The sequence below is a fragment of the Drosophila navojoa genome, chromosome 2, assembly GCF_054131105.1.
Source record: "Drosophila navojoa isolate 15081-1374.11 chromosome 2, UAZ_NAV_1.0, whole genome shotgun sequence".
In the NCBI taxonomy this organism is placed as follows: domain Eukaryota; kingdom Metazoa; phylum Arthropoda; class Insecta; order Diptera; family Drosophilidae; genus Drosophila; species Drosophila navojoa.
The window spans coordinates 597474-608462 of record NC_142890.1 but is presented as its reverse complement, the minus strand read 5'-3'; the positions used below and the strand labels follow the sequence as shown (position 1 = coordinate 608462).

Sequence of the window (10989 nt, the reverse complement as noted above, 5' to 3'; positions counted from 1 at the left end):
GATACACATATTTTATATATATTTATATTTATATACATATACATAGATATATACGAGAACATATTGAAATCGAACTAAAGTAATATATTTATTTGCAATATCATGTTTAATTTAACCCAGATGCAATGAAAATTGTGCAATTGAATGCCTTCGCCACATATATAGTGAATTCTTGTAAAATGAAAATTACATTTAAAAACATTTTGTAAATTACGAATAAAATTTATTATTTTGAAAATCAATCACACGAGAAGGCGTTATTTTCATGAGCTGTGTGGTCACACTGCGTTGCTTGTCAAGTTGGCAGTTTTCGATAGTCGATAGCTAGAATCGATGATTTAATCTAGCATACTAACCGACCGGCTTTTCCTTGGTAGTCAAAAGTAATTTTGCTCCTCTAGTTTTCTCTCGCATTTAATAATTTGATTATAATGGCCACATACGAAGAAGTGAAAGATATACCCAACCAACCGCATAAATATTTATTCGATGTACGCAATAAATCCGAACTAGAAGAAACTGGTGTACTGCCTGCTAGCATTAACATTCCTCGTAAGTGATTAAGCTGCCAAGAGATTAACTAGCCCAATTTGTTATGCTGACTCATGCTGTACGTGCATGTTCTAGTGCCCGAGTTAGAAAAGGCATTCAACTTGCCCGACGAAGAATTCAAGAAATGTTATGGCCGTGAAAAGCCGCCAATTGATGCTGAAATGATCTTCTCCTGCAAAGCCGGTGGCAGGGCAGCGCGCGCCGCTCTTTTAGTCAAAACGCTTGGATTTGCTAAGTAAGACCACATACACATGCAAAAGCAATGGTGCAGCACTCACTCGTGTTTATTTGCAGCGCCAAGGCCTATCCTGGCTCATGGACTGAATGGGAGCAAAAGCAGAGTAAATAAGCTTAACCCTTGAAAGCAGAAAGTAGATAAGAGCTCAAAAGTAATAAATTATTTGTGAAATTCCTCACTATTAAGCATATTGTTCTTTTATACCCTGCATTCGTTGAACATGTGCGAAAAAGGGCTTATTGCAGGAGAAATGGAAATTTCGCGCTTGGTCGATAACTTATGTATCTACATTGAATCGATTATTAATTTATCTAGCTTCAAGTTTTTGAGCATATCGCGCATATACGCCAAGCAGATTCAAAACATCATCCCCTTCCGAGTCACTAAATTTCCATGCTTTAGTCCCCAGTATTAAACCTTAACCTCCTGAAGTTCTCCCCAGCTACGTCCGATTTTCAGCTTCACTCGCAGTGGCACATTCAGCTTGACGCAGTTTTCCATTGTTAAACTTAGAACCTTTGCCACTTTCTTGGCCTTGTCCGTGGGCACCTCGAAGATGAGTTCATCGTGCAGATGTAAGACGAGATTTACGGCGTTTTTGGCCAAGCCCAGCTTCTCGCGATACCGACCAAGATTCTTCTCCATGCGCAGTATGGCGCTCTTGGCTATATCAGCTGCAGAGCCTTGAATAGTCGAGTTGATGGCCTGCCGCTCCGCTTGGGCTGTAAAAATTATGATAGAGCGAAAGAGATCTTGGAATGTATGCTGAATATACAGACTCTTCAGTTGCAGCTCGCCACTGTTAATGTGATCCAGGTAACGTCTCCTGCCTGTGATGGTCTCTACGTAGCCATTGTTACGTGCAAACTTAACGACTTTCATGGTATAAGCTCTGCCAAATAGAAACAGATATAAGCAAAGATGATAAGATATAAGGCGATGCACCCACTTGATGCCGGTGTAGGCCAGATGAAACTGCTCCGTTATCATTTGCGCCTCCTGCTCGGTACACTTCAATGCCTCGGAGAGGCTGCGCATGCCCATGCCATAGACGATGCCGTAGCAGATTTGTTTGGTGCCGTTTCTCAGCTGCTCGGACACGTTCGATTCGTCAATTTTGTTCCAGTGCGCCGCAATAGCTGTGAAGAGATCTTGGGTGGAGTTCATCACCTGGAGCAGGGCCTTGTCCTGCGAAAGATGCGCCAAGATACGCATCTCCAATTGACAAAAATCTGCAGAGATCAGGCAGCGCTTCTCATCCATGGGCGCAAAGGCGCTGCGACACGAGATCTTCAGCTGCTCCTTGCCCAATTCGATATTGAAGTCCTTGGCCACATTTTGCAAGTTCGGCTCCGACATAGAGATCCGTCCAGTGGCTGTGTAGGTGATGCTCTGGCCATGTATCCGGTTCGCCTGGCAGCACTTGAGCAGCGGCTGCATGCTCTTCGCCAGCAACATGCTCAGCTTGCGATAGTTCAATATTAACTGAGATATGGGCGAATCGATCTTCTCCAGAATTTGGCGTGAGGTGCTAACGCGCCCATTGGCCTTGCGATGCAGTCCCAGAACTTTGGCCACCGCCTGCGTGGAGCCCAAATTGAAGCGGGAACCGTGCAGCTCATAGATCTTGCTCTCCAGCCTCTTCATGGTCGCCACCATTTGTTGGAAGAGGCGCTGCAAGCTGTGTTCCTTGGCTGGGAATCCGATGCACTCCATGTGGCACAGCGACATCTGTATGGGCATCTCGAGCTCTGCGGGGAGGATTTATCAATGAAAAGGTTTACAATAAAGGATATACAACATCACCAACCTCTGAAGAATTTGAGCAGCTGTCCAGTGCCAATCCTCTCCAGATTCTCCAGCTGTCCGTTCAGAATGTGTACTGTGACACAAGCCTCAATGGAGGCACGCACCTTGGCCATGATCGCGCTGCTGGCGTCCAGACCAAAGCTGCTATAGCCACGCCCACTGCCACAAAGATTAGCCAGCGCCCCGCACTCCGGCGCGAATTGCTGGCACTGCAATAGATGAGTTAGATCTGGTTAGTTGGGAACTTTGGCGTACTCTGTTAGCTGCTTACCATGTTGTGAAAGCTAAGGGTTTTGTCTGGCTGCAGCAGCCAGTTGGCCACCTTTGGATCCTCGAGCATCACTTGGATATCTGTCAGCTGGGGCACAGCCTGGCGCAGCACCTTCAGCTGTTCCTTGGCATCGTGTGAGAGCAGTGTTAGATCCTGACGACTCAGCAGGGTGCACAGTTGCTGCACCTTCAGCTCGCTGCTAACCTGCTGCTCTTCCTCCTCCTCTGGCTGCATGTTCATGTAGTAGACCACATTGTCGTTCAGGCAAAAGGCAATCCCCGCCAGATAGGAGCTGTCGTCCACTTGGAACTGAATAGTCGTGCCTGCAGCCGCCTCACGCTCTGCCGCAGCTGCCATCTGATTGATGAGCAGATTGCCTCCAATGAGTGGCTTCCGTTTGCCCGTCTGCGGCTGGAGGCCAATGCTGAAGCCGCAGCGCTTCGACTGGAGCAGCTCTTGGAGAGCCATCTGGAAGAGCTGCCCGTTGCCGCAGATGTCCACGATGTCAATGCTGCTGAAGCTGGACGCATTCTCCTCCGTCTTGGAGCAGCTGAGTATGTGTGAGGCATTCAGCTGCAAAGGATTCTTTATCAGGGAGTTTTCCAGGGAGAGATTAGACACCTCTATGGAGGAGGAGGCGGCAGTCGATGTGGATTGGTGTTCGCTGGAAGAGGCAGAATTTGATTCCTGTACAATGTTAGCTTCTCTGATGGAATTCGCTTTCCTTTGCTCTTTCAACTGAGCTTCTCTGGAAGACGAAGAGGCGACACTCACTGTCGATTGCTCTCTTAGCTGAGCGTCTCGGGCTGTGTCCGGCTTGGGAGTTCTTCTGCGTTGCGAGCGCAGCAACTGACTAGAGATTAGGGTTCGGCAGCTGCCTGGAGTACCTGCCTTCGGCTGCGAGCTGGGTATCTCCTCGGCATCCGCTTGGGCTTTGCTTTCGGCAGCTGTCAGCGCAGCCGTCAGGCCCGTGTTGAGCATGAAGGAGTCGTCGCTAGCGAAGAGTTCCTGCTCCTGATTCTTTTCCAGCTCCACTACTGCAGGTTGCTTACTTGCCTGCGTGCCTTGGTGATTACGCGGACTACGTCGTGGCAGCTGTTTAGGCATCGTCTCTTTGTCACTATTGCACTTGGTTTCCATCAGTCTTGTCGGCGTCTTGAAGTCCTTATTGGGCAGATTTTCCTTTCCACTTTCCTTCTGTCTGGTTGCCGGCGGCGTTTGGCCAGCGGCTCGCCTTGGTGGCGCATCACCAGCCAAGCCATTGCTCATGTTTTCCATCTCAGCGCGTTTCTTGTTTATCTTCATCATGGCCACGCGGCGCCGCTCTTCAATCTCCTTTTGCAGCAGCTCCTTGCGACTGGCGGCGCTTGTGCTAGGCCTCTCATCCCCTTTGATATTGATTGAGCTACGATGATTGTGCTCTAGCAAAGGCATTGGTGGCGTGGCTACAGCTGCTGAGCTGGGCTTTACATCTGAAGCAACTGCTGAACTCTGCTTTTCTACTTTGGTTTCCACTTTTACATTGTTTGCCTTTCCAGCTACAGTTGGAGTCAACTCTTGGCCTACAGTTTCTACTTTCCTTCCATCCTTTGCTGCGCCCGCCACATTCTTTATATTGCTTGCCTTGCCACCCATAAGTGCTGGACCCGTTTCTCTAACTACAGACTCCACATTCCTTGCAGACTTCTGCTCGTCTTGCTTGGTTGTCTGCTTTATGGACTGAGGCACTTGCTCATCCAGCTTAGCTAACTTGCTCGGCCTTTCAGCGCTGTCTGGCGTCTTGCGCTTTCGTTGCGAACTCGGCTCAACGGGCATTGGTGGCGCCTCCTCTAGGGACATGTGCAGCTGCTCGACTGCATTGGCTGACTGCGTCCACTGGATGCTGCCCACTCCGATTTCGTGCTGCACAAATTGCCGCGCCTGCTCAATGAGCAGCTTGGCCGCCTCGGCCACAGTCATCCCAGCTTTGCCCGTGATGTAAAAGTTTCTGGCCGTATTGCGCTGCGCAGCCTGCAACTCGTCCTCGTTCTCGTGCCGTTTAGCTGAATCGAAGCTCAGCGAATCGAATAGCACCTGCTCCAGAGCAAGCACATTTGCAGAAGCTAGCTCCACCAAGCTAGTGATGCCCGCATCGTGCAGAGCGCGTGCGCGCTTGTGGCTCAGATCGGGCAGACGCATCAGGTCAATCAAGTCGCGATGTATGCCAAAGTAGAGCCGATCCTTGAACTGGGAGACGACCAGTGCCAGAGTCGACCACTGCAGAGAGTTGCAGAAGGCGCTCACAATGCCGGCAAAGGTCGAGGCCATCTGCTGCAGACTCTGCAGCATGCCGCGCTGGCACTTGAACTTGTGGGCCACCACGTTGATGGGCGTCTCATTGACCAGCTCCTGCAAGGCCAGAGCCGTATAGAAGCTGCAAGGGAACAATTGAGTGACTGATTCTCTTCGGGGCTATGCTTCGCCTACCGTTTATGGATCTGCATTAGCTTGTAGTCCAGCTTGGCCTGGCCGCGCATGGCGCGCACGAGGAATGCCTCCTTGACGCCGACCAGCTCACCCACTTTCTTCATGGCAGGGCTTAGCTTCTCCCACATGTCCAGGTAGAGCAACCAGTCCACATCCTGCAGCTGATAGCACACGGAATAGGGCGTCACCAGGTAGACCGCGTGCAGCTCTGATTCCAGGACAAAGCACCGTCGCGACTTCTGCAGCTCGGCAAAGAGCAGGAGCCCGTCCGTCGGTGGCATCGACGAAGCTAGACAGGCAGCGCCCAGTCGCGTGGCCACATAGTTCTGAATATCCGTCTCCTCATCCGTTTGCATCCGTATGAACTCGTATTCGAGCAGAAAATCTAAAGCGTCGCATATGAAATGCGTCTCATCTTCCTCCTGCTCCTGCTGCTCCTCTTGGACTGCTGCAGCAATCTTTCTCTGAGCACTGAGCAATGTGCAATTGAAGAAGCTGTCGATGTCCTGCTTGGTGCTGGCCACGCCAGACGAAATCACCTCCAAGAGCGCGCGCTTCAGATGCGTCTGCAAAATAAGAAATATTTCAGATTTCCGACTCACGTTGAGTGTTTCGCTACTCACACTGTCATCTAGATCCAAGCAGGAGCTAATGGGCTTCAGCTGTGCTGTGACCAGCTCCCGGCCGATGCGCGCGTTGCTGTCGGTGCATATGAGTATGGATTCGCCTAGGGTATCCTTGCCAGTGCGGCCAGCGCGTCCAATCATCTGTCTGTAGGTCAGCGAGCTCATCTGCTTGCCTCCGAACAGGGGGGAGCGGATGAGCACGCGCCGAGCAGGCAAGTTCACACCGGAGCTCAAGGTGCTCGTGGCCACAATAATCTTCAGAGCGCCCGCCTTGAAGCTGGCCTCCACGATGTCGCGCTCCTCCGTGGTGAGTCCGGCATGATGGAAGGCGCACGCATAGCTTATAGCCTTCGACATGACCGAGTCGAGGCCTGTGAATGATGATGTTGAGTTTACATAGTACTATACATGTATATATAGGGTGATCTACCAGTGGGTATGTCGCGCAGCTGCTGCTTGACTTCGTCTATGGCCTGCTGGTTGAGTTGGGCTCGGAGTCGTTTTCCCACATCGCTCTCGGATTTGATGAGCGTGTGCATGGCTGTGGCCAGCTGGACAGCCAGGTTCTCGCACCAATCCTTGGACGGGCAGAACACCACAACGGAGCAGCCTTCCAGCAGCGTTTCAATACACAGCTGTGCCACGTGATCCCCATCGTTAGGCAGTGCTGGCACATCTGCGTTGCGATTTAGGTCCCTCAGGAGCTGCAATTGATTGTCAAAGATCTTGCTGCCCACCTTGATCATCTCCTTCAGCGCCACTGGGCGAAAGTCTGTGATGTAGAGCTCGGCATTCAGCCACTGCTGCAGCAGCTGCACGTTGGCCAAGGTGGCGGACATGGTGATCACCTGGATGTGCAGCGCCTGCTTGCGGCACATGTACAAAATCTTGGCGAGCAGCAGCTCCAGGATGTAGCCACGGCCCGCATCCGAGATGAGATGCACCTCGTCCACAACCACGGTGCCTAGATCCTCGAGTTTGCGCTGCTCCAGCAGCTTGTTGACAATCGAGTTGGCCTTTTCGATGGTGCAGATGGCCACGTTAATGCTGTCAAAGCCACCGGGCGGACTGTAGCCGCCAAAGAAGCCCTCCACGCGATAGCCAGCCGGCGTTAGCAGATCCTGCAAGTAGAACATCTTCTCGCGCACTACCGAAATGAAGGGCAGGATCAGTAGCACCTTCTTGCCGCGCTCCAGCACCGTCTTCAGCAGTAGAATCTCGCTGACCAGCGTCTTGCCGGCGGACGTGGGTGCGGAATAGACTAGATTGCAGTGCTCGAAGAGCACCTTCGGCTTGCTAAGGCATTCCACCTGCCAGTCAAACATTTCAACGACGCCCTTCTTCTTGTACTCCGCTAGCACACTGTGCGGCAAGTTCCATGCGGAGATTTGCTTGAGCGCCTTGAGATCCACAAGTGGCTGAGGTCGGGGTGATTCACTCGCGGCGGGACAACTGGGTGAAAGGTGCAGTTGGTTGGGTGACATGCTGCTCAGGTTTTGGGTCAATCTTTGCGTGTAACCTAGATTCTGCTTGGCCAGCTCACAGCGGCTGCGTATGAGATCCTGTTGCAGTTGTTGTACCGCGTGCGGATCCTTGGCTGGTGCCAGAAAGCTACTCTCATCCAAATTTGCCAATTCAATGGGTGAGACGCCTCTGCTCTCCGCATGCTCCGCTTCCGGCTCCGGCTCCGGCTCCGTCTCCGCGCCAAAAACATCTTCCGTGCAAATTTGTGCCTCAAAGATAGAGGTGGTATTTAAATTTTCACAGCTGCCTTCAAGCGATAATTTCTCTGAGTCCAAGTCGGCCTGGATTTGGGAGACACGCATTAACGATTCATCGTTTAGTGCCTCCACTCTATTCGTCTTCTCATGGCTCTTATCATACGAAAAGTTGTCCATAAAAAACTGTGAATATCTTTCACAGCTGCCATTCGTTGCTGCTGTTGTTTTTCCCAGTTTGGAGTCGGATTTACTGCGTCGAAATTGCTGGCGCTGGGATACATTCGATCTATTCGCCTTTGATTGCGTGTAAATGCGCTGAGATTTCAATTTTAACTTTGGCGGTGATTCTTGTATGACTTCTAAAGCATTTGGTTCCTGCTTGATATTGTGTACGCTCTTTTCGCTGCTGGGTGCTTTTAATTCATTCTCCAGTTTCATGAATGTACTGTCGCCAAACTCGAATGATTGTGAAAATGCCATAATTATTAAAAATTCTATTATGATACAATTTAAATTAAAATAAAAAAACAAACAAAAATTAAAACAAACAAAAACAAAAAAATTGCCGCGAACTTCAAGCGCGGACTGCCAACTTTATTTTTGACTGGATATTTTTAGCACATTATACGCGGTATTTGTATCGATGCTGCGATATTTTCACTATTTATCGATTGGTAAAAACTAAATGAATAAAAATTAAAATCTAAAAATAGGTACATCTTCTGACATATTTGAGGATCGGTGCACATCGCTAACTTAAAATACCGATGGCTTTACACATCCCTAACATACACAAGAGTGTTTAAAAGCCAGAATATAGACAATATACAAATAGAGACAGTTGCGCTATCCATTCAATATGGATGATTTCAAGGTGCCGGTTTTACCGCCCGCCCCATCAACAAAAAGTGAAGCTGCCGTCGAAGAACCAAATCCAGAAGCTGCTAAAGTCAAGCCTGCCACAGGTTGCCCCTACAAAGTGCCCAAGTGGTCACAGCCGCCAAACGATGGACAGGATTACAGGTTTGAGGTGCTGAAATCCGGACAAATTATTGACGAAGTCAAGCAGTTACAGCAACAAGCCTACTGGACCTTTGGCCGACTTCCTGACAACGATGTAGCCATGGCGCATCCAACCATTTCGCGGTATCACGCAGTGCTTCAGTACAAACCAAAGGCAGGTGATGGTGAGGACGAAGAGGCAGCTCAGCCTGACGGCTGGTACATCTACGATCTCGGAAGCACACATGGCACATTCCTCAATAAGCAGCGCGTGCCGCCCCGCGTCTACATACGCATTCGCGTTGGCCACATGCTGAAGATGGGAAGCAGCACGCGCGTGTATATACTGCAGGGTCCCGGTGAGGATGAGGAACCCGAGTCTGAACAAACCGTAACGGAACTACGTGAACAGCGTGAGCAACAAGTGGCCGCAGCAATGGCTGAAAGGGAACGCAAAGCATTGGAGGCTGAGGAGAGGGAACGTAACGAAGGCGCCAGCTGGGGCATGGGCGAGGATGCCGACGAGGAAACAGATCTCACACACAATCCATATGCGAGCACCAACAATGAAGACCTCTTCTTCGATGACCCCAAGCGCACATTGCGCGGCTTCTTTGAACGTGAAGGCCTCAATCTGGAATACAAGTGCGACGAGCTTGCCCAGGGCTCGTTCGTCTGCCGGGTGGAGCTGCCCATTGACGACTCCAATGGCCGTGCCATAGTTGTGGAAGTCACGCACAAGGGCCGCAAGAAGGACTGTGTGGTGCAGTGCGCCCTAGAGGCATGTCGTACGCTCGATCGTCATGGCGTGCTGCGCCAGGCGAATCAGGAATCCCAGAAGCGCAAGCAGCTCAAGCCCAAAGGCGATTCGGATGACGAGGACGAGTTCTGGGATCGCACAGGCGATGTGGCCAGAAAGAAGCAACGGCTGGCTAATGCCAACGTCAGTGTTACACTCACCTACGACGATTTGGTAAAGGGACAAATTTATAGCAGTTTAAGAGTATTTAAATTAACTTTCGATCTTTAACCGTTGCAGCTGAAGCAGCAGAGCGAGCTGGATGCAGAGTTGGCCAAAGTGGAGCTAGAGATTGGTGCCTATCAGCAGAACGAGAAGCGTTTGAAGGCGCAGGCGGTGCAGCAGCAAAGCGCCAGCGATGACCTGGACAATTTCATGGACACACTCAACGAGAATGTCACGCCACTGGACAAAACCGAGATCAAAAAGCTGAGAGTGAGTTGGGACAGAGTTTAAAAGATACAAATATTAATGTAAATTATTCAATTCCAGCTGGAGCAGCAGCGAATCAAAAGCGAGCAACAAAAGTTACAGCGGCTCATTAAGATTGCCAAGCCAACGGCTTTGCCATTTGACACGACCTCTAACAATGCGCAGAAGGTGGAAGCCAATGTGTCCAAAAGGCAATTGCCCATGATTGGGAAAAGAAATCAGTTTAGTAAATTTAAGATAGTCAAAGCGCAGCCAAGTGCTAGCAGCAAAGCGAAAGTAAATGCATTTGCTGGTGACGAGGAGGTGGAGGAGGAGGAAGAGGAGGAAGAAGAGACGGAGAAGCAAGTAGAACAGCAAAACCATCAAGAGAATGTGAAGGAGACGCAGGAAGAAAGAACAGAGGAGGAGAAGGAGAAAGAAAAGCAGAATAGACAGAAGCAGCCACTGCAATTGGAAACGGAGGAGAAGCAAGAGTTGCAGCCGGAAGAGAAGGAGCTTGAGCAGCAGACCCAACACTTGAAGCAGATGCCAAATGCAAATAAACTAGAAGTTAACAACGAATGTGACGAAGCAACAGCCATAACAGAAGCTGCAGCTGAAGTAGCATCAGCACCTATAGACGCAGGCAGCGAAGCTGCGGAGGGAGAGAGGAAACGACGCCAGCGTCAACGGCAGCGAACCAACCACAGCAACAACAAGCTGCGATCGGACGTGGACATGGATCTAAATGAGCTGGCGGAGCACGAAGACAGCGAAAAGTATGCCAAGTGGATTCCACCACCGAATCAAAGCGGCGACGGTTTCACTCATCTCAATGACAAATTTGGCTATTAAGCATATAATAACTAAATAAAAAACAAAAACAAAAAAATGTTAAAAATATTTTGCTTGATATTTCGTTACGCTAGAAATTGTACATTAACTATTTTATATTATTTAAATAATTAAAGAGGTTTTACATAATTTAATGTGTTCAAGCAAATGATATTTGGGTGGAACCTTAGATTGTTTTATAATTATTTTTATTATAGTTTTTATTTATAAGTTGTTTTTTTTTTTTATTTATTTTTATT

At 49.5% G+C, this 10989-nt stretch overlaps 3 protein-coding genes across 3 annotated transcripts; 2 read left to right on the top strand and 1 right to left on the bottom strand.

Annotated features, from left to right (window-relative positions):
* The first annotated feature begins 336 nt into the window (after positions 1-336).
* On the top strand, positions 337-966 carry LOC108659987 (rhodanese domain-containing protein CG4456). The gene is made up of 3 exons (XM_018113183.3): positions 337-552; positions 628-787; positions 847-966. The coding sequence occupies exons 1-3, from the start codon at positions 432-434 to the stop codon at positions 899-901; spliced, it is 336 nt and encodes a 111-aa protein (XP_017968672.1). The 5' UTR covers positions 337-431; the 3' UTR covers positions 902-966.
* Positions 338-8287, bottom strand: PolQ (DNA polymerase theta). The gene is made up of 8 exons (XM_018113179.3): positions 6393-8287; positions 5960-6333; positions 5337-5902; positions 2871-5283; positions 2601-2808; positions 1740-2541; positions 1570-1682; positions 338-1512 (listed from the first exon to the last, which is right to left on the bottom strand). Exons 1-8 carry the CDS (start codon positions 8161-8163, stop codon positions 1202-1204), a joined length of 6558 nt encoding a protein of 2185 aa, XP_017968668.1. The 5' UTR covers positions 8164-8287; the 3' UTR covers positions 338-1201.
* Positions 8288-8435: 148 nt separating this feature from the next.
* On the top strand, positions 8436-10879 carry LOC108659985 (kanadaptin). The gene is made up of 3 exons (XM_018113180.3): positions 8436-9658; positions 9725-9919; positions 9977-10879. Exons 1-3 carry the CDS (start codon positions 8543-8545, stop codon positions 10748-10750), a joined length of 2085 nt encoding a protein of 694 aa, XP_017968669.1. The 5' UTR covers positions 8436-8542; the 3' UTR covers positions 10751-10879.
* Positions 10880-10989: the final 110 nt, after the last annotated feature.